This window comes from Anarhichas minor, unplaced genomic scaffold (assembly GCF_050575085.1).
Source record: "Anarhichas minor isolate MPS153535 unplaced genomic scaffold, ASM5057508v1 ptg000023l, whole genome shotgun sequence".
Lineage (NCBI taxonomy): Eukaryota > Metazoa > Chordata > Actinopteri > Perciformes > Anarhichadidae > Anarhichas > Anarhichas minor.
In genome coordinates, this window is record NW_027466469.1 from 4,547,983 (window position 1) to 4,571,717 (window position 23,735).

At 42.7% G+C, this 23,735-nt stretch overlaps 1 protein-coding gene across 1 annotated transcript; it reads left to right on the forward strand.

The window, feature by feature from the left end:
- The first annotated feature begins 2,856 nt into the window (after positions 1-2,856).
- cdk18 (cyclin dependent kinase 18) lies at positions 2,857-21,763 on the forward strand. The gene is made up of 15 exons (XM_076096844.1): positions 2,857-2,974; positions 8,809-8,945; positions 11,327-11,458; positions 11,965-12,021; positions 13,229-13,343; positions 14,137-14,231; positions 14,346-14,408; positions 15,189-15,312; positions 16,784-16,904; positions 18,189-18,286; positions 18,403-18,508; positions 19,351-19,393; positions 19,499-19,589; positions 20,861-20,938; positions 21,729-21,763. Exons 1-15 carry the CDS (start codon positions 2,857-2,859, stop codon positions 21,761-21,763), a joined length of 1,413 nt encoding a protein of 470 aa, XP_075952959.1.
- The last annotated feature ends 1,972 nt before the right edge of the window (positions 21,764-23,735 follow it).

The window sequence follows — 23,735 nt, forward strand, 5'->3', positions numbered from 1 at the left end:
AGATGAAGGCAACCCATCAAAACAGGGTGACGGGAATCAAGTTAAAGCTACGTGCTGAAAAAGACTCTGGTACAGTCGTTATAGACAAACATATATTATCTGAGGGTGCAGCTGAAAGACAAAGCAGAGTTTAAGGCTCACGCAAGAGTGCTTAGGAGCACTCTAAAGTTTGAGAGGGTTCAAGCTCAGAAAATGCAGAATAAACTGAGGCTACATCCACACTAATACTCCGCTTTTTTAAAACGAAAACGCTCTCCGTCCGCACTTAAGTCCGCAAACCGTGAACCTTTTAAACATCCGCTCCGTAGGGCTGATAACGCCGCTGGCTAATCGGTCCATTAATAGCTGCTTCTTCCGCAAAAATGCAGACTTTAACTGGACAACAGCTGCTAGTAAAGACAACAAGGTCAGCAACACCTGTAATCAGTCGTCCATGTTGAATTAACCTGGTAGTTGATCGGTAATCAAGGCTGTTGTTTGTGATTTTCCGGGAAAGGCTCACGTGATAGGAGTGTGACGAATCAGGGAAGGACACGTTGTGACTGCTAGGAACCAATCAAGTAGCGTACGCGGGTGTGGGTGTCATCATTTCCAAACTTATGCGTTTATGATTGTCCACACGAAGAGGCAACCCCGGAGTTTTTAAACTTATCCGTCCTCGGGAGCGTTTCCAAACTCCTCCGTTTTCGGTGCTCGAAAACTCCGGCGTAGTGTGGACGCTCAGTGTAAACGTAGCAAAACGTATACGTTTTCAAATGGAAACGTAGTAGTGTGGACATGTTTCTAGGATTAGAATGATCAAATCATGAAATAGATTGAGAGCATGGTGTGGCAATTGAAACATCTACAACCGTCTATGTCTAGATAAAATAACATGTATTTGACTGGGAGCACTTCATACAACACCAGTGAAGAGATGCAGCAGCAGAAGAGCAAAGGTCTTTTTAATCCACATCTTATCAATAAACACAGTCCTCCTCCTCTTCAGAAAGTTCACAGCAAACCAAATTAGTATAAAGACCCACCACTGTTACTCAGCTCATGACACAAAGATGTCTTTGTACTGTTGTTTTTCAATGCAGATGTCAATTTGCTTGAGTGGATGACATGTCTGTTTCAGACCACAGTGCCAACTACAGTGTACTTTTGTTCATTTAAACTCTTGTGTGTGTGTGTGTGTGAGGTACCCCCTTCCTTCAGTATATAGCTCTACCCTGCTGAGACACAGGGGAAGTCTGCCTTCATAAAGGCCGCCTGACCAATTCTCAACGGGAAAAACAGCCACAACCACGAACATGCCGGCACTTTGGCCAGCCTAGTTGTATTGATTTCTGTCAGCACAGTAAGCCTCTTTCCTCCCCTTAATCTGATATATGTGATCTCTTTTTATTATGCCAGTTTCCTAAACGTATAGCCTCCTCTAATGTCGTGTATTTCCTCTGACATTTAACTGATTGTCAGGTTTTTATGTTCATTCTAGCCTATTTGTATCATGTAGTATCACTGTCAGAAGATCCACCGTGAGCTGGAGGAAGACTCCTGCCACCCTGCAGTAAATTACTGCTGCTAAGGTCGGTTTGAAATCGATGTTAAGTGCACCTTTACCGTCTTGATGGATGGAATTGTGCGCTACTGGGCCAGAAGTGTTTTCCAGGTCTTGAAATATGAAGCTGAGGACTCTGTGGCTGCTTCAGCTGCTCATTGAACATGATTGTGTGTTAACAACATAAAAAGGTCAACAATGCTGCTTTTTGCAACGTTTGCTTTTGACCTTTTGTTCTACCAAGAGCATGTTCCCCATCCATCTGAGGAGTCACATGTGCCGAATGTGATTGATTTCTGAAGGCTTCTCCATTTCAACTCCTTTCCTCTGTACTGATCTGGGGATTATTTGCTTCCACGGTCGCCTTTTTAGCTGCTTCCTTCACACGCTGTTCAATTTATGGCTGCCACCCACACTTCTCTGGCTCTGACAATGGCTCTGGCATTTCCATTGAACTCCCGGGCCTTTGTGCATTTCTTCCACCTTGTCTGCTAGTGTCTGCTAGTTGCTGCTGGATTCACCCAGGCACTGTGTGTGTATATTGTATTACATCTGTTCTGTATTTGTTTATACTTTGTGTGTGTGTGTGTGTGTGTGTGTGTGTGTGTGTGTGTGTGTGTGTGTGTGTGTGTGTGGCTGGCTCCTGATAGGACAGTGCAGGTATTGCAGTAGGCGGGGGTCATCTGTCACGACCCTGGGATCGCTCACACATATAGCCGTATCGTAATTGAGGCCTAAAAATACCAGGAGCGAATGTGGAGTCTCGTGGAGCCTCCCAACACACATCTCTTAGCCTTCCACAGTAATGAGCAACAAATCCATGTCAGTAAAGGAGTCATGAAGACCCCATGACACCAATCTCTGCAGCACACAAACGCAGAGAAAAAGAAGCGGACGCAAACATGAGTAGTGGAAAAAAAGAAAAAGGGAGAGAGTAACTAACTGATAGGGCTGGCTGTGGTTGTGTAACCTACTGGATAGGAGACAGTATATTGATCAGCTGTTTTCTGCCTCATTGTCAGATGACTCAGACGACTGTCTTTGGTCAAGCTTGCACATAAAGATCCTTCACAGCTGCTCTGTGTCGTGAAGGCACGGCACCAGGGAATGTTTACACTTTAGTTTCTTTGATTTATGCTGTACTGTATGTTGTTCTGTACATAGTAAAAAATAGCCCGCATTTGTTTTTCCTAAATGTTTTTTTTCTGAGAAAAGCATCCGTATTCATTGATGGATTGGAGTATTGGTTGCACATCTCAACCTCTCTCTCTGTGTGTCTATTTCTTCTCCAAGAGTCGGTCCTCCCCAGCACCATGAACAAGATGAAGAACTTTAAGAGGCGTTTCTCCCTTTCTGTTCCTCGAACCGAGACCATTGAGGAGAACGAGTTCACAGAGCAGATAAACCAGCTCAACATATGCCACACCCAAGGTAAGAACCCCCCCATTCCCCTCACTTTTCTGACCCTTTCCTCTCTCTTCATTGCCTTCAGGAGGTTTGGATGAAAGTGGAACATTTGGACTTTGCCACATAGATAATTGCAATCAAACGCAATATATTGTTCTTGTTTTTTCTTTAGTGCAATGTCTTTTGGTTTAATTTATGGTGGTATCAGCGGCTGCAATCCATTCTTTGTGAATTCTGAGAGTTGACATTGGATTTAAATTCTGCCCCGTGACATCGTCGACGCATAATTGTGGGAATTGTGGGCTAATATTCTGTACAATAAACTCGGGGAGTCTAACTTTAGAGAATCGTCACCAGCCAAATCTCTCTACTTTGTGTGTTGGTTGTGTGGGTTGCCACACAAAGATGTCTTTTTGTAACTCCACTCTTATCTGAGGGATTTCAGTTTCTTTTTTTTACACGCTGGCAACAGTTGGCCGACAAAACCATTTTACAGCCAATAAACCGTGGGTTAATTAAGCGCGTTTAAAGTCCTGAAGCCTGAGCTCCTCTACTTCCTTGTGTCTTTTACTCTCCGCGTGCGAATGAACAGCTTGTGTCTAATAATAGAGCGCAAACTGCAATCTCACTCTGGGTTTTAATACCAAACACAAAAGCCTTTCTTTCGTCCCCGTGTCTGTAACGGACCCTCACAGATTAACCTGTTTTTTTGGTGGTGGTGTGTGTGTGTGGGGGGGGGGGGGGGGTTCTGGCTACACGACTGGTAACACTTCAAAGGAGAACGAGGGTTGTGGTGGTGAGTAGGGGGGTAGATGATGCATCCAGTATGAGGTTTTTGCAGTTTGTATTACACAAAGAGATGGAATAAGATGAGTTGCGTGAATACACAGGGCTAGTAGGATGGTTAAGACTTTCATTCTACACGATGTGCAGTGTTGTTTATGATTGTTTGAGGATGGGAATAAAGCGTGTAGGTTTGTTGCTTCATATTTATATTTAATGCAAAAAATATAACGTCAATAGAAGAAGAGAAGTTGTTGGTGCGGGATGCGAGGTCACTCTAGGTCTGTTGAAATTGTTGAAGTGCACAGGCGTGTGAATGTACGCATGATGTACTGTGATCAAGCGATCTCATCAGACCTGATGCCGATCCGACTGCCTGGCAGAGAGAAGCAGCTGGATATGTAGTTACCCCCCCCCCCAGAGAACATCTGCCTGCATCACTGTCTGCTCCTGAAGGTCAGTAAAGAGGTAACCAGACGGAAAGAGAAGAGAGAGAGGACGAAGACAAAGACATGGAGATAAAGAAGTGAGTGAAGAAGAAAGGCGCCACAAAGAGAGAGCAGACGTTTAACTCTCCTCTCTTCTATCTCTCCGTCCTCTCTCCCCACGTGAGGGATTCTATCGTGCTCCCTCAGCGTAATGCGCTGCATATGCTGCTGTTTGGACATCGCCTGACAAAGATACACTGTATTTCAGCGAACATAGAGGGTAATGCAGTGTATGTTACAGGCATTGCTCACTGTTAGTCTACGAAAAGCAATGCACTGTAATTTGTATACAACCATGGATGGCGAGGAAGTCTCATGTAACGTAGTAGAAGGAGCCAAGACACTTAACCCAAAGTTGCTCCCGTAGGTGTGCCTACGGTGTGTGACTGGTGTATGAATGTTAGATAGTCGTGATGGCCAGGTGGCACCTTGCATGGTAGCTCCTGCCATCAGTGTATGAATGGGTGAATGATGATATGTGTTAAAGCGCTTTGAGTGGTCGGACTAGAAAAGCGCTGTAAAAGTACAGTCCATTTCCCATTTAGTTTCGTCGCCGTTGAACATAGCTATCGGAGTGCTAAATGGATTTTGAGCTCATGAACGATTCTTTAAAATCAGCTGAGGGGAGGCGCGTAATAGCGGCTCGCGTCCCCGTCTCTCGTTCTCTCTCTCGTTGACTGTCCCTTCACTGACTTCACGTTGTTTTCCTCCTGTCGAAATGGAAAGTTACAACAAAGAAGCAAGTGAGCTAAGAAACCGTGTCTGTCGCTCTGCTTCAGTACTTTGGACAGCACCACACCTACACACACCTCACACACACCTCACACACCTTACACACAACAAACAGTGTTTTCCATTATTCTGTAACTAAAGCTAAGCGATAGTCACATGTATCTCGGCCGATAGATGTGTGGTTTTTACTATTTTCTATCGATTTTATAGCAACATACAGCTTAATAAACAAAGGGGCGTCAATGAGCAAATCGGTCGACGATAGGCAAGACTTGAGTAATCAGATTTGATATGTAAAGTCTTAAGCAGACTTTGCTTTGATCAAGGTTTTTAGCCTGAGTAGGCTCTCCTCATGCTAACCATGTACGGAGGAAACTGTACATAATGCATCATTTGCGTATGCAAATCTTATAAATATGCAGCTCATGCTCAAGTGAGTTGAAGTCCTTCAGTCTTAGCGGATTATTGGATTCTCTCATATCATTTCTAATATTGAAAAAACAAGAGCGGCTGGATCAAACTGACAACGAAAGTCAATAAGTCTCAGATCAGTGAGCTTGATGAACTGATTAGCATCCCCCTAAGGCTGCACATACACACATAAGATACGGCAACACATGAACACAAAAACACACACGTACAATTTCACAACCGCTGATCGAGTCAGACGTGATTGTTTTATTCATACAAACACAGGTGTACTCTTCAGAGCTTCAAAAGTCTGCGTGCGTGTGTCTGTGTTTGAGTCGGTGTCATTAGTGGTAGCCAGGACTTACTGCCTGACTTGCCGAGCTCCCATGCTAACGAGAGAGTAATCACATGAGCCCCCGTGAGAGCTTCTTCCTCGACACAGTTGAAGACAAAGTGTCCCTGCAGAGAATGTGCTGCACGAAACAAGTCCTGAAGTCAGTTGATTTAATACAAGATTGAATTATGACAACCTCAGACATAATGACAGTGTTTTTATTTATGTTTTTATTCATTATATACTTTTAAGGGGTTTTTCCACATGTCCATCTGGGTGAACAGCATGCGTTTTAGTTTTCAAAAGAGGAAATACGTGAACCACTGAATACAATGATATATTATGTGAATACTATATGATAATATGATAATATGTTAATGCTATTGCTGGGTGACACAACAGGTGAATAGGTTAATATAGGTCTCACCATGAAACTTACCCAGTTACTCAGTATTGAGATTAAGAATTTTAAATATGCAAATGTGAGAATATTTAAATTTGTGCTAGTTAGCATTTTGTTGACATATTAGAGTCAAAGTTTTTTACAGAGAGAAATGTGGATATCTCTTTGTATCACTTTATATATCAGAAAATACTGTCAACAGCTATACAAAAAATTCAAACTACACCATGTTTGTAGTAATACAATGTTGTATGAACTAACCCCTCTGTAAAAACCTTCAGAATATAGAGAGGAATGAAACTGTAAAGTTTTGTGTTTGTTACTGAAGTGAAGATTTCTGGCTCAGAGTCTGAGAAATATACTTGTTTTGAGGAAAAATATCAAACCCTCTTGCACACAGTTGCACAAAGTCACAAAGCTTTTATTGCCAAGCAGGTGAGATTTTCTTATCTTGGTTAAGTTGACTGGCTGTTGTCCAAAACACACTGCCACATGGCTTTTACAGGAAAAGCACCGTGAGCCACCATTCCCGCTCACTGTAACCGCAGTTTCAGATGGAAACGCTACAAAATCATCATGTGGCGGTACCATATTTGGATTGTGTTTTCCCTAAGATGTCTGGCAGGCATCGGTCTGTATCTCTCAGCAATCAGGCACAGTGTGTCATGTCAGCGTCGCCTTCACTGACTCTAATTGGCATCGGGAGATCAAAGGAGCGGTGTAGCTGTGATATTCAAAGGACTAGCAAACAGGTTGTCATTTCATCCCCCCAGCCCATTGAGACTGTCAATCAATCTGACAAAGACGTCGTATTGTCATTGATACACCAGCAGCTTGTTTTATTAGATGTGTGTGTGTGTGTGTGTGTGTGTGTTTAATTAACACAACTCTGTTGAATTTCCTCTAGTATGAGAGAGTATGTCATGCACGTTATATAAATGTTTGTGTGTGTGTACATATAAATCTGTGTGTGTTGAGGGGGAGGATGTAAGGAGACATATGAGACTTTCTCCTTCACATCGACTCCTGCTTCCCTTGTTAGCCATTATCCCCATGAAAACAAGGGGTTAAAGTGCTTGGTGCCTCACCCTAATAGGGAACGCCCAGAAGATACCCGATGAAATAGAGACTCATGTTCATTTCACAACCCACGCTTGCCGTACCGGTGAGGCCGGCCGTCGCTCGCTATTGAAACGGCAGATCAAACGGCAGCTGAAACCATCACGGCGTAGTATTCAAAAGACACCGACCAGGCATCAAACGCACACATCGCACACACAGTGTTGAGTGGTGTGGATCAAAAGGCCATTCTTCCCACCACGGTGGCTGGAGAGCTGTAACACTGCAGTGCTGGTGTGCTCCAAGTATATCGTTCGCCTCAGCTGCCTCCTCTGTAGTCTTGATGAGACTCGTCTTTGAAAACAAGAGGCTGAGAGTCCATTTCAACGATCAGCCATCTCAAGCAGCATTTTGTGGTCTGCAGTTGCATTTCTGACACACGGCATGTTAGCTATGACGTAGCAACGGAGGCTAACCCTTAACACAGAACTATAAATCTTTCTTATGTTTGAGGCACTTCAGAAACAGTGGCACTATTACCCACCAGAGAACACTTCACCTGTAAAAAGTCACACTTATATCATGGTCTTTGAGGATTGATAAGAAAGAGGCTAAAATGCTCTGTACAGCTGAAGGACTGCAGAGTTGACCAAGAGTAAGATGAAGTTGGAGCCAGTAGCCAGTTAGCTTAGCTTATCTTAGCATAAATACTGGAAACAGCTCTGTACAAAGGTAACACAACTCACCAACCAGCACTTCTAAAAAAGCTCTCTGATTCACATGTTATGTCTTGTTTGTTTGATCTGTAAAAAAGATGTAAAATGAAATATTGAAGTTGCCCAGGAGAGAAAGATATTTGGAAGAGTTGATTTCATTGAAAAATGTAGTTGACATTTTTCGCTTTATCTCTACTGGGATGTCAGGGTCAGATGTACAGCTTACTGTATATGTATTTATATAGACATCAGAGGGTGAAGTTAATAGTCATAAAACCTATTTTCAAGATAAGAAAACAGTCTTTGGTATACATATAATTTACATTTTTTGGTGATTTGTCTCCTTACTTTAATAATGACAGACATACCTTTTGGATTTTCAATATATAATTATTGTGTGTTTTATTGAACAAAGGTATTGATGCAATCTTTGCTTTGTCTGTGAACATATTCCTTGACATCATTATTTCCATAGGTACATGTGATGCATGCATCCTAGAGGGAACTTTTGCTGCGTTTCTTTCGAAGCCCCATAGGGGAGGTCGCCCAACCTGAAACCACCAGTGTGTGGGGTTACTCAACTTTTTGGGGCCTTAGTTCCTCTACTACTATATGCAAAGTAAGACATTCAGCACCCCCATATAGCCAGAATTGAATGATCCTTTGCTTCATAAGCAGATTTTCCCGCCACTGCGATGGTTCAACTGTGAGATTGGCAGCTGAAGCAAGCTCCTAAAACATTCGATTTGCGGTCACCTCTAAATAATAATTCAATCGATTGCTTTCATATGTAAACGGTTCTAAACGCAGCTGAATGACGCGTTTGCTTCCAGAGAAGCTTGCAGTGGCCTGACGCACCATTGTTCTTTCTGTCCTTTGTTATCCATCTGTACATCTGCAAATGTCGAGTGCTTACGTCTCTCCTCTGTCAGGCCTGACTCCGGACAGGCTGGGTCCTCCATCTTATGATGCCAGTCCTTTGAGTCCAGAACCAACAACACCGGGGGCCGAGTCTCCGTCACATCACCACTTCCACGACAAGGACCAGCTCAGACGTTTCTCCATGGAGGTAGGTAGCAAAGGCTCAAAGGGGCCACTGTAGGAGGACACAGGTTAATATGGCGGATGAGGGGTTAACAGGCGAAGTGTTTAATTTGGTTTCCCGTCATGCTTTAGTCACATGCCGCCACAGTGATTCTGGATTTATGTGTTGCCCATCGAGCACTGATTGGAAACTGTCAAGGTTCAAGTGCACGTTAAAAGCATTAAAAATCAGCCCGACATAGATACCAACAGTGGCGCATGCAGTTTGTTCTCCTGTTGAAACTCTTCCCCGGGAGTCGTTATTTTCATTTCCACCTCTGCCAGCTCAATTTGGATGAGTCACCTCGAAGATGTTATCCCTCCCCAAAGGACCAGACTTTTTCTTTATTGGAAATGTGAGAGAGTTCACAGTTCCACCTTTTCATAAAAAGTCCCCGTGGAGCGAGTGTGATTCACTTGGAGTCTGTCTCATGCTCCACAGCAGACAGTGGAGCGAAGCGATGCCAGAGGGGAGTGAGTGCTCGGGAGGGACTCGAGACAGACAGAAATAATGTTGCGACAGTAACAGGGGAGGTTAGACAATCTGGATGGCTTCCATCAACAAGCATAGGAAACATTAAGTTCCTCTTTCTAAGCAAAGGGTTTACAAGTTATAACTAATGGCTGGTTAATGGTTAATTAATGCATTATAGATCAGTTAGGGCAATTTTATGGTGGCGAAGTTGGGAAAAAACTCTTTAGATGGTGTATAACATCTTCTTAGCTATCGCTTTTCCTAATTGATCAGGACGACCTTTCCAGTGGACAGTTCAACCGCTTACCCTCTGGAAAAGGGCTACATAGCTAAATTGATTTAATAACACGTTAACATTTACAAGCCCAGACTTGACTTATTGCTGTAGTGGAAGAGCCCCTCATTAATTAATGACTTCTTAACATTTAAAGGCCTTGCACATCCATGGCACACCCACGCAGGTGATATCACTTCTGACCGATTAGCCTCTTCTTACGACTAAGTAGGTGAGAACAGACTGCGACATGCAGTTCTCAGCATTGCGCCGCTCACCTTCACCCTAAGCAAAGGTCCAATCAATCAAACGATGAAAAATAACTGTGTTGGAGGTATTCTGGGCCTTTATTAGTGCAGACGTGATGGCTTATCAAATGAGAATGCCATGGCACTTCATCACTTTCTAGAAAGACATTGCGTTTGCAGTTATAGGGAGGGATGTGACCCGTCCACGGACGAGCCAAACCCAAGAACCGCCCACGGACCGGAGCAAACCATTGGCGTATAAAGAGAACTGGATACAGCGTTAGAGGTGGGGACCAGTTCAGTTCCTATGAAAGTTGCTCAGTGGTGCATGAAGCCAAAAAAGTCTTCGAAGTAAAAAATCCCCCTTCAGGCAATCGTCCACATCCATGGAGCCCATAGAGCAAGCGCACTAGTGATTCCTTTTAACTCCGCCTCCCAGCCCTCGGTCCAGCCTCGTTCTCATGAAAAGAGGAAGTAAATAACTCTAGATTCGGCTAGTAGTGTATTTTACAACCTTACGGACCTAATAATTGAAATAAGGGCTATTCAAGTGATGCTACCAGGGAAGTTGATTTACCTCAAAATAAACTATCCGCTCATTTCCAGATCTCATTTCCAATCCCGAACTCTTTCAATATCAGTCTATGGGAAGAAGTCTTTTGGGCCCAATGGCATTAAGTGACAATTCTGGAAGTTCTAACTCCACTGTTAGGCCACTTTGTCAAATTTGCTTTAAAGCCCGGCAATCTTCCTGGGCGCTTGGAGCGAACCCGCCCCAATCGGACCGTTTCGGGTACAGCCACGTCTTTCCGTTTGTTTGCTGGACACGGCGTATGTCCACCGTTTTGGTTTGTTAGTAGGAGGACACAAATGCAGGACACATGCCAGGATGCAGATGAAGGTTATTGCAATGATTAGGCCTATTGTTAATGGAGATGGGTTGAACAAAGGGGATGTGAGAATGGGGAATGGCTGGACGTGACCACACACACACACATTGACACACATTTACACAGATGGCACCTGTACCATCTCCTCTGTAGACAAAATGCCAGTTTGTATGTGTGCACATCCTGAGAAAATCCTCTTCTTCCTTCTCTGCATATAACAATTGCCCTCCTTTTTCATTCATGTTATAACTGACATGTTTGAATGTACGTGATAATGTACGTATCATTTAAAGCCATTATTTACACCTTCCATAAAGTATGCCCAGTAAGAATGTGGTACCACGTACAGAAAGGGTATTCATGATAGCGCAAGGTCAGCTTAAGATAGCCGGCGGCCATATGTCACAAGGTCCGACTGTTTGTACTAAAAGATTCAGGATCTGTAAACGTCGGCTGAACTCTTCCCCCACCAACCTACAGGACGTCAGTAAACGCATGTCTCTGCCCATGGACATCCGCCTGCCTCCGGAGTTTCTCAAGAAGCTGCAGCTGGAGAGTGAGGACCCACCGCTCTGCAAACCTCCCAGCCGCATGTCTCGCCGTGCTTCCCTGGTAAGTGCCTTACATCACTACGTATTTGCATAGCCATCATATATAATCATGTTGACAGTGATTATATTTCATCTCGTATTCACCTCTGTAAGGCTGGTTTGTTTATCTAATCTTACTGAATATAAATCTTGTTGCAGCAACCATTATTGGCTTCTTGTTTGTTTCACAATGCATTTGATAGATTACCCTTCAACCAGTGAATATCCCGGCTCATATTACAGAGCAAATTTCCTCTCCGCAAATTACTAGTGTTCTTATCTTGCCTTCCTGCTATTATTATATGTTTTGTCCTCCTGTATTAATATTATTATGAGGCATCAATCAGGTTGATTCAGTGAAGGAGGCTTTGCGCAATCATCTAATGTTTGCCAATATGATGCTTGACTATATATGACATATATATATATATATATATATATATATATATATATATATGACTGTTCCATGGTTTAACCAGAGGAGAGAATCGTAACAAATCGATCTGCTTTTTTTCTCCATGTCTCTAGTCCGACATAGGCTTTGGGAAACTGGAGACATACGTGAAGCTCGGCAAACTGGGTGAGGTACGTCTCCACCGATTACTCACACATTCACCTTTTAACACGCGGTCGATGCCGATGGTAACTTGAAGATAGAGGCCACTTCATCGGGCACGGCTAAGGCATCTCCCTGGTGCATAATGCCGACCGTATAATAAAGACTCGCAGACAACTTGTGGTCAGCAAGTTGTTTGCCAGTCTTTGTTATACTCATGAGGCTTATTGTGAGTCAAGACACATTTGGGTTTGTTTACATGCCAAAACAAGACTAACAACAGTATACCCATGGGTCTTGCGTTAGTTGGGATGCAACATGAATAAAAATACTGCATTCACACCGTGTGCTTTTACATGTTTTACTCTGCACAGAATTATCGGTCCTTCGAGGGCTTTAAAGATTGCACGACACAGCACCTAAAAACCCACAGGTTTTATCTGAGAACAGCTGTTGCCTCAAGGAGAGAGGAAGGATTAGTGACGGAAGCTGTGTGCCTTAGTCCCAGTCACAAGGCTCAGCAGCTGATAACAGCGGTGGCGAGTGGAAAAAGAGAGAATAGAGCTGCTTTTGTAGTCGATTGTCACGAATGGTTCACAAAGGCACAGTATGGTTAATAGTGGAAGACAGTGTTTTACACATGTGGCCATTGTAAAAGTACCTTGTTTACTACTGCTCCTTTTATTAATACCCGGAGGGTTTTTCCTCTATTTTCATCTTGCAACACCTACAATCAACATAATGACATGAGGAACTGTCAGCAGTTCAATACTAGGATAAATAAAGGATAATCATGAGCTGTGATAAATCGATAATCAGAAATAATCCCTGAGGAAATAAACAAGCATTAAATGAATGGATTAAATCCAAGCCTGTTTGAGAAGCTTGCATTATGTAATGTTTTGAGGCTACTTGTGTATCGCAGAGGTCAAAGCTTCAAACCTCATTCAGTCAGCTGGAAATAAATGATCTGTTGCCATTTATGCTTATTTGCTATGGATGATGAGAGGATTTAAATCAAATGAACTTGATTATTCTGTGGCTATTAATAGAAAGAAATTACATACCTGCGGGTATTCGATCAGCAGCTTGTTAGAATATATTATTATCAGAATGTCACCTGTGTGTGTGTGTGTGTGTGTGTGTGTGTGTGTGTGTGTGTGTGTGTGTGTGTGTGTGTGTGTGTGTGTGTGTGTGTGTGTGTGTGTGTGTGTGTGTGTGTGTGTGTGTTCATAGGGGACGTATGCCACAGTGTTCAAAGGGCGAAGCAAGCTAACAGAGAACGTGGTGGCATTAAAGGAGATCCGGCTGGAGCACGAGGAGGGAGCACCTTGCACTGCTATCAGAGAGGGTACACACACACTCACTTACTGCAAGCTAGTATTGCCCATGTAATCATTCATCATAAAGTACATAGTGAAAGATTTTACCTTTTGGAAATGAATTATTCTACAACTCAGAATGAATTATTCTGAGTTGTAGAAATCTCCCCTTATTCCGACCTGTATCCGAAATCCATACCTCATAGTGACAAAATGAAGTATACTCCAAACAGTCAGTGTGCAAAACAAAACACTGCTGATGGACACTTTTGTCCCACAATGCAATGCGCAAATGAAATGGAATAACTAATCAGCTGGGAATATTTAAAAGTAAATGTAGATGGTGGTGAAACAGCTCCAGGAACAGCTCATAAAACAACAAACAACTAAATATTAGATTTTCGGACAAATCATTTTGCTGTATCTTTATTAAGTCGTCTTTATTAAAAGTTAAAGGGTAACTTCAGGATTTTTCAACCTGGACCCTACTTTCCCATGTTTTGTGTCTAAATGACTACGAAGAACAACAATATTTGAAATGGGTCCAGTACTAAGTGAGAACGCTTCCCCAATTCCCCAATTAGTCAACATGGGAAAATAGGGTCCATGATGAGTCATGATTGATTATGATACTTACTGCAACAGTAAACTATAAAGATCAGTACACTGTAATGAATTAGAATGTAGTACGGAATTGGAACATTTCTGCAGTAGGTTTAAGTTCAACCCCAGATACGATGACTTCTAGAGGCATTCACAGGATGCAGCAGCCGAGTTTAGACTAAACCACAACTCAACTTATCTCTCTTCCTGTCCACCCAGTGTCCCTACTGAAGAACCTGAAACACGCCAACATTGTCACGCTGCACGACATCATCCACACCGACCGCTGCCTCACTCTGGTGTTCGAGTATCTTGTGAGTACAGCATCGGCAGCTCAGCACGCAGGTGTTTGGAAAAGGTGTTGACCATACATAAATGGACTATGGGTAGATTTTGAGTGTGGACACTGTGGCTGTTGTGTCTTCCAGGACAGCGACCTGAAGCAGTACTTGGACAACTGCGGGAATCTCATGAGCATGCATAATGTCAAGGTGAGCCACCCGCATGATTCAGGTGTCAAACACTACTGACTGTGTACCAGAGAAATTGACGTGTATTGGTTTACATCTCTGCAAATACATCAACCCAACACATCTTCATACCTAAAGGACCATAAGGACAGAAAAGGTTGTTAGCCAATGACTCCCAAAACAACGTCTAAGACCGCTCTATTTAACGTTTTAAACACGTGGTTAAAGTTGTTGAACGGAGGTACGAGGTTAAGTTTACGAAAAAGAGCGTGCTTTGGGTTTAAATAAGTATACTACATAGTTCATGTTATGGTTACATTCTAACGATGTTAAGTACATTTTGGTTTCACACGGGACAGGAACAGCGGTCTGCTGGGTAAAAGACCTGTGTTTCTTTGACCCATCCTACCACTCCGACCTCTTCCTTCTGTGGACTTTGTCGCTCTTTATACTACGTCCCCTCACTTCCTCCTTTGCTCCCGTCATAATTACTACTGCAACTGGAGGTAATGCAAGTTCTAAGACACTTCTGCATTGGCTTCACTTGGCAGAACCGGAGGTTGCCACCTGGCCAAAACGCAAATATTTAAGCAGAATTCTTTTCATGGCATTTTGTATCGTAACGACAGAGGGCTGGAATTACATTTTTAGAAGATTTACTTTGGGTTTCAGATTCAGTTACAGGCGTTCACACTGCAGAAGGAGTTAAAGCAGATGAGGGTAGACTTGTATTTTTAAAATCCATATTCCATTGTAATCACAAAGATGTTTAATTTTTGATCTTCATCATTTTCCCGACAGATCTTTATGTACCAGCTGCAGCGTGGTCTGTCCTACTGTCACAAGAGGAAAATCCTCCACAGAGACCTAAAGCCTCAGAACCTGCTCATCAACGACAAGGGCGAGCTCAAACTGGCCGACTTTGGTAGGACAAACCGCCCATTCACATAAAGCATACACGAACATCACTAAATGCAAAGGTGGTTGTAAAGACGCAGACACTTGGTAATGAGATAGCAGGTTTCATGCCACAGTCGCTTTTCTATTATATTTCGCTGCCGCTCGCCAATCTTCTGTCCCCACTTCTTTTGCACCCTTACTTGCTGTATCCTAGCAACTGTGCCCCTCTCTCTGAGTTTTCTCAATTGTGTGCAGGAAGTGGGGAGATAAACCCACCAGCATTCCCTGACTATTTAAGTGATATGAGCTGATAGAGGGACTAATCCAACATTTTTCATGATTAACACAATGTGTACATTTGTTGGCGATTAGTATATGAGCTGTTACTGACCACACCTCATGAGTGTTATCATGCTCTGTCACAGTGTTACCCCACTATATGAGAGACGTGGAGACACACAATGTTTGTCATTGCGAAGGAATTTTGGTACAAAGGTAGTACCAAAGTGAGTAACAATGGCTGTTTGCACAAAAAGCTGGCTTGCTGAAATAGCTGACGAAAGCCACTCTGCTGTTACTGACGTCTCGCCGGGAAATGTGCACCGGTAAAATCTGGCCACATACTCCAAAGAAATAGGGGTCAGCATTTCACCTCTACCACTGGGTCCATGCAATCTAAATTTTCAGTCGTCCGTTATTAAAAAGAGAAAAATAAAAGCTACTACTGACTAACAGCAGGGCAAGAACACACCAAATTTAACCAAACTGCAGGAAATGTGTGGCGTCTGCCAATATAATGTTTATTGTGCCACTAACCAGGGGGCCGTAGGATCCATGTGCTTGTTGGTAGTTTGTTTATTGGACTGAATCCAAAGAAACGAGAAAATTATAAGTATTTATTTTTTTCCCTCCCCGCCATCAGAAGACTACTTTGCTGGAAGGAGAGCATGCAGCAGCTCAAGGAGACGGACCTTCAGTTAGTGGTGCTGTAGCAACACAAATTCAGACGCAATTCCCAGTGCTAGGGGGCCTGATCCCAAGGGGACTGCCCTGGGACCAGACACAGGCTTGACCTGCTGTGACTCCCGGTGCTGGGGTTTACACTGGTGGAATGCTAGTTGCTACAGCTAACTGAAGGGCCGTCTACTGGAGCTGCCACCTGCTCTCCCACCGGGGAAGTGTTATCCTGGTGGCGGAGAGGATGACACAAAAATACTAGTTGTTTCCATGTAGGACCGAGGACAGACAGGACGCTACAGTTACTCGCTATCGTCTCTTAAGGTACAAGTGGTATCACAAGACAGGACAAGCTGGGACTAGCTTAGTAGTCATAGCCATTTCAGTATATATCTCTGCAGCACAATGCATTAACGTCTTTGACATAACACTGTCACCTCTTCCCATGCAGTTGGTAATGTTCATTTTTGAATGTTTTAAATTAAAGTTCTGGTCTTACACATTGCGCCTTCAAATCCTAACCAAGTTGTGTTTTCCAGGTTTGGCGAGGGCCAAGTCCGTCCCCACCAAGACCTACTCCAATGAGGTAGTGACTCTATGGTATCGACCCCCTGACGTGTTGCTGGGCTCTACAGAATACTCCACACCCATTGACATGTGGTGAGTACATCAATACGGATATTTGATGATTAGTAGTCAAACATGTACTTGCCTACCAACACAGTGCCACCAGCAAATGATAACTCCGGCCTTGTGGATGAATGGATAGATGATATTTGTTAGCATCAGGTATCCAACTCGGTAAGATGGATCGCATCTTTCTGAGATTATTACCAAACATGAAAGCTGCAGGAAACTCTACAACTAATCAAACAATACAATGCATACAAACAGGGAATTAAGTAGTATAACAGCAAATTGTGCAAAAATAAAGGTATTGACCCAGTCAGAATAATCACCAGTGTTAAACTTGTTTTGCAAATGTAAAAATCATGTAAATTACGGTTATTAATTGTGTAATTTCCTGCTCAAAGCGGTTGCTGCCCCACCATTTCTTTCCCAACTTTGGCATCACTGAGCGTATTGTTGAGCAGCACTTCAGTCAGGAGTGAGGAAACAACCTTGCCATCTTTGATATAACATGGTTTACTTTAATGGAAGAGAACTCTGTTGGTTGGAGAGTATCATTTTTAAAGTCTGCTGAGTTTATCATTTTAATATTTTTAACATTTCTAAATTACGGGACGTGTTTTTTTGCAGCCCTGTGATACGTGGTATGTGGCTAATTGTTTGCGATGTAGGCTATATCATTTTTTGTTAGCCATACCATGTCATATTGCTGTTTTTGTACAAGCATATTAATTTGCAAGTTAAGAACTAATATCTACAAATCTGTCTGTGCAGAAGTTTGACATCTCTGATTAGCCTACTGGTAGTTTTAACCCTCTCATCTGACCTGGGGAAACAGGTTGGGTTTTACTTGGTAAATCAGATGAATGTCTTACAACTTGAGAATCATCCAGGACGCTCATGAATCATTCATGCAAAATCTCACAGGTTATTAGCAGGGAGGTGAGTCAGTAGTCGTACAATGGAGCCTATCTCATTCGAATCTCCCCCTATGTATTTATGCTCATTAGCAGTCCGCCGTGGCTAGAAACTCGCACAGCTCTGGCGAACCACCGAGGATTAAATGTGTCTCTCTAGCAGCACGACGGCCCTTTATGAGCTCACCTAGCTACACGTCCTCTTATCAGACCACAGGGCGCCTTTTCAACACGCCGTCCTGCATGGAACAAAAGGCTGCCCACTCACGCCGCACATGTTTGCACTTATGATCAGCGCTCTTTGAAGTGTGTGTGTGTGTGTGTGTGTGTGTTCTGTGTGTGCTCCTGTTGTTTTGGTCCTCCTCCCTGCATGTTCACCTCCTCCCTCCTCTTTCAGGGGCGTGGGCTGTATCATGTTCGAGATGGCAACGGGTCGTCCCATGTTTCCTGGTGCAACAGTGAAGGAAGAGCTCCACTTAGTTTTTAGGCTCATGGGTAAGATGGCAGCACATTATGATAGTATTCTACAGGCCTGGCTATAGAGTAAGAACAAGTGGTAAAAATGACAGTGTCAATGACAGCAGACAATTGTACATTTCTTTGTCTTCCAGGCACTCCAACAGAAGAGACCTGGCCTGGGATCAGTAGTAATGAGGAGTTTAGGTCTTATCTCTTTCCTCAATACAGACCTCAAGCTCTCATCAACCATGTGCCCAGGTAACACAAACAGGTTTTATACCATGGTCTGGGTGAATACTCGATTCTGATTGGCTGCAGGGTGTCCATTGATTCCTGATAAAGGACACCTACTAAGCAGTTCCGGTGAAACAGCACTTTATCTTATTATTTAATGTCTTGTGCTTCAGGCTGGTCTCATCCAGCATTCGTAGCAATACCTTAAAAGATAATGCGCCGCAATCCGTAGATACATTTCGTGGGATATCCCGTAATCTTGAAAAAGGAAGTAAAATGACAGTTAAAGCACAAACTGGACGGGCTGGATTGGAGGTGGATGGGTCCAATCAACGATCATACAGCCAGGAGACCACTGTTAGTTCCCCATGAAACGAGAAGTCAGCGACGATCTTTTCCTCAACCGAACTAAGTCGGTTTGTTGCCTAAACCTAACTAAGTCATTTCACAATCTAATCTTAAACCTAACCAAATAGTTTTGTTGCTAAACCTAACTAAGTAGGAAACGCATGAAAAATGAGGAGTAACTTTTCATGAAACGTATGAGGATACGTTGCATATTTAGTTTGGTCATATTTATTTTGTATTTTTGGCAAGTGTACTGTTTTTATACTATCTGTGGTGTTTTGTTTATGTGTTGGTGAGCTAAAGACAAATTTCTATTCTGGTGGATAATTAAGATATATTCTAAAGAGCTGAGAAGGGAGAAGGGTATTAATTTCTTCATTTAGCTTCATCATGAAACTGATGTTGCTTTTAATTAAAATAAATCAGCCAGAGCATTTTGGGCGTCATTTTGGGCTATTTTCAGCGTGTAATCGTTCCCCGAATAGTGATAACTGAACCTTTTTCTTTGTCTCCGTCAGGTTGGACACAGAGGGGATCGACCTGCTGTCTGCTCTGCTCATGGTATGAGGCGAGAGCACAATGACCTTCTCTCCCCCGGATACGGGGCAGAACTGAACTGTGATTTCAGAGACGGTCTAATCAGCCACTTTTGTATTGTGATTGCAGTATGACACCAGAAGGAGAATCTCCTCTGAAGACTCTCTACGACACTCCTACTTCCTGAGTCTGGGGAATAACATACTTAATTTGGCAGACAGTAAGACATAAACACACACACACACACACACACACACACACACACACACACACAATGTGAACACATCTTTAAAGCCTCTTGGGTGGATTTGAAGTCCAAAAGCTTTTGGCAACTCTGGCTGTGAACAGCGAACTTTCCTTTTACTGAAAATGTGCTACTTTTCCATTTCAGCTGTGGCCTTTCTAAAAGCCATAGTTGAACCGTGTTTTGTTAGGTCAATTTGCATATTCTGACCAAAAATTGCACAGAAAGTGCACATTGCTAACACAGCAATGGTCAATAAAGGTCTGACAAGGTTTGTTTAAAAAGCTCTGGGTTGTAGTCGGTATACAAAGTTTTCGACCTATTTTCTCCTCCTCTCCTCCCCACAAGAGGGTTCCTTGTTGTAACACAGGTAAGCCCATACATGAATATAGAGGAGAATATACAAATATAAAGACAGTTTTAATCTGTTCTTAAAACACAGTGCTCTTTATTATTCAACATCTTGAAAATAGATGTTTTTTGCCAACTTTGGCAAAACAGAAATCTTCACTAAAATGTACACCACTTAATAAGGGAGAGGCTTCAGCTGAATGCTGCAGGGGGTACAGTGGGACACGCAGCTTGCAAACTCTATGATAGTAACAAATGAGCAAAAACACGCTAGGGGAGGGAACGCACAAGAGTTGACAGAAAATACTAACTTGCTGTACAATATTCCAGATAGTAACACTGCCCCACCACCACTCCTTACAATACTCCACTAAATATATACAACGGCAATTACAACTACAATGCTTAAAATAACCAGAATGGAGCAGAGCACAGCAGAGGACAGCTTGCTGAAGCGGCCACAGACAAGACCAAACTGCAGTGAAAGGCAGACAAATGGCAAAAAAAATAATGAGCAAACTGCAGCTAAAAGCAGGGCAACAAAATATGAAATAACTAGAAGCAGGCTAATAAGGCAACATCAATCGAGACAAGACAAAAGTCTTGGCTGACTCCCCACACCCAGTAAAACAGCCAGGAATATCCCTGCACTCAACGGCTCAATCTCCAAGCCTGATACTTTGACGTGTCCGACACACAACCCCAAGAACAAACCTTGAGACGTGGTGAGATAAACCTGTGAACAACCTTCTCCAGATCAAGGAATGACACAAACCGTTTTGATTTTGGTGATATTACATAATTGGTACAAACAGGAGTGGGAAACCTAATTTACGTGGAGGTACTGTCTTTTTTTTCATGCTCCTAAGTCATTCTCTGTCCCCTCTTTGTTTTAGCCGCTTCAGTGTTTTCCCTCAGAGAGCTCCAGCTCCAGAAGGACCCAGGCCACCGCAGCTCAGTGTTTCAGCCTCTAGGTAAGGTTCCTGCCACGCGATCGCAAGACATGGTATGACCTTACTACGAGTCACCGTTATTCCAAGCCGCTCATTTCTTCACATAGTGGGCAACTGTAACAGCTCTGTGCACTATGTTCTGTGCATAAATTGGGGTCCAGCATTCGACTTGGTAATGAGAATGTGGTGCACAAAATGCATCATGGGTGCATGCTAATGCATTCACGTTTGTTTTTCCTTATGTTATCATAGTCGATAGTTTCATATTACACATGAGAAGCCTGACAAATTGAAGGTTTTGAGTCTTTAATGATAATTATGGGATACAAACTTTGTAAGTGTGCTGAACTGCCTGGGATGTAACAGATTTCAAAGCAGCTCTGTTTTGTTTCCGGACCACAACATCTGAAATGTTGACGAGTCTGCAGATGTACTTTGCTAATTAGCAACGCTCTGCAAGAAGCTGGCATGCTGACTTTGTTTACTGTGACACAATACCACAGATAAGAGTCTCTGAGGAACTGAAAAGAAAAGTAAACAAGGAGTTGTCTCAATGCAAATTACTATCACCCATTTATATACTCTACTATCCCTTCATATACCTAATGATTCTAGCTATGTCTTTATTTTTATCTCATGTAAAGCTTTAACACCTAACTAATAAAAATGACATGGGAAAAGGGTATTTTAAGATAGAAGCATGAGTCATTGCTTTCCAGAAAAATATATCGTATTATCTGTTTCAATTGGTGCCTGTTAACACTGAGTAATCATCATTTAAGTGTTTCAACTCAAATGTGCCCCTCTGCAGGTCGAGGAAAGAACCGAAGGCAAAGCATCTTCTAGAAGTCACAGAGGAGGATCAGAGCCGCGCAGTGACGGGAAGCTGCCTTTTTCAGACCACAGCGCAAAGGCCAACACAGCTCAGCACATTCGCGAGCATGCTCACCTGCATGTACACACAAAGTCATGTGCACTCACTCATTTCCAAGGCAGCTGACCATGGAGACACACATGGTTTCTGGAAATATACTTGTACTGCATTTGACTGAGCTGAGATACACTCTCCCTCCACACACATAGCCTACAGTACATATTTGCACATATTTGCACAATCAGCGACACTGAACATGCTGCCATTACTTAGTTGCACACACCAGAGATTTATTTACCCTGCTGACCCACACACATGCATTTCAGCCCCAGATGTCAACGATTAGGGCCCTAAATAAAGCCGCTCTGCATACACATATACGCAGGCTTGTGTAATTCCCATCCAGAGCACACCCAGGGCTCTAGCCATTTAACGTAGCTACCACATCTGGAACCATCATCCAGTCTCAGTTGTACAGACAGGAGGGTTGTGGTGCAAGTGGAGGTCAGTTCAGTTAAAAGTGAAGACTAATGGGGTCAGGTTGTTTCCAAAATTTGCTAAATGTTTGTTGTACTAAAGTTTAGGCTTGTTTCTACACAACCAAATTGCCAGAGAAATATGTTGGCACTGTACATTTCTACAAACCAGGGGATACGTTACGAGACCAAAAATACATTTCATAAATTTGTTTCATATCAGCCTCATATCACGCTTGCAGAAACGCATAATGCCACGTTGTTCACGTTGTGAAATGATTGGTTAGGTTCAGGCAACAAAACTACTTGGTTAAGGATAGAAAAAGATCATGGGTTAAAATAATAATGTAATGTTGTAACAACGAAACGTAACAACGTAAGCTAGCAACGTAACGACGTAATGACGTAACGTAACAACCTTAACAACATAACTACCGTAAAGATATAATGACCGCTCTTAGCAGACTTTGTTACGTAACTTTGCTTGTTGTTCTAGCTTGATATACTGATTGGTATTCTTCATTTGCGCTGCATGTTGTTCGCTGTACTTTGTTACTTGCTCTGACCGAATGCAAAAACATCCACATTCAACATATCTGTGGTTTGCAGATACATTCACACCAAAACATTTTCCTGGCGATTGGGCTGCTACACCAAAATATAGCTTACACTCTCTGATTTGGTTTTAACGTCCAGTGACCTTTCCAAATTGCAACATTTCAAAAGCACCCATCCAAAATTAAGACCAGAAACCATTCTATAATTCCTTTTGAGTACACCGTTATTTGCATTTATGTCAATTTTATTTCCTAACATGAAATCTGAGGATTCAAAGCCTTGTTAGAATTTCCAGCAATTATGGAAGAGAAATGTTGAAGATTTAATTTCTTATTTTGGCCGACAAGAAGTCAAATTTAAATCTAAAAATAACAGTTTATAAAGGGCCTCAAAGTTACTCCAGGTGGCTGAAACCTCCAAATTTGCTGAAAGAACCTGGCAATAGTAGCTAAGGCCTTCCATGCTAACAGGCACTTGCTTAATAACAAAGAGTTTGTTAGCTATGAATGAGCTAACAGGATAACTAAGCAGCAAACTGTTACCAAGAGGCTTCCAGCCTCTGAAATGGTTGTATAATGAAGTGTCAACCTCATACAGCACATTAGCTAATGCATAATATAAGGAGCTAATGATGGTTAGCAACCAGGATATGCCAGCTAGCTAAGATGCTAGCATAATTTAAACAATTTATCTGTGATTAAATGATAATTTCCCTATCAAAGACCAATATGGCAGCTATGGGGGCAGTTTGAAGTTGTATATACACAAGCACTACAAACACTGAAGTAGTAGTACACTGTACATTGCACCTACCATGACATCTGACTTCATCATGGATATAAAACGTAAAATGGATTCATGTTGACAGACTTGCCTTGCTACAGCGCCCCCGTGTTTCAACTCAGTGTGG

Coding starts and splice junctions, on each gene's coding strand:
- cdk18 (XM_076096844.1), top strand. CDS start 2,857: ATGAACAAGATGAAGAACTTTAAGAGGCGTTTCTCCCTTTCTGTTCCT. Junction 2,975..8,808: donor CAACATATGCCACACCCAAG/GTAAGAACCCCC, acceptor CTCCTCTGTCAG/GCCTGACTCCGGACAGGCTG. Junction 15,313..16,783: donor GCTCAAACTGGCCGACTTTG/GTAGGACAAACC, acceptor TGTGTTTTCCAG/GTTTGGCGAGGGCCAAGTCC.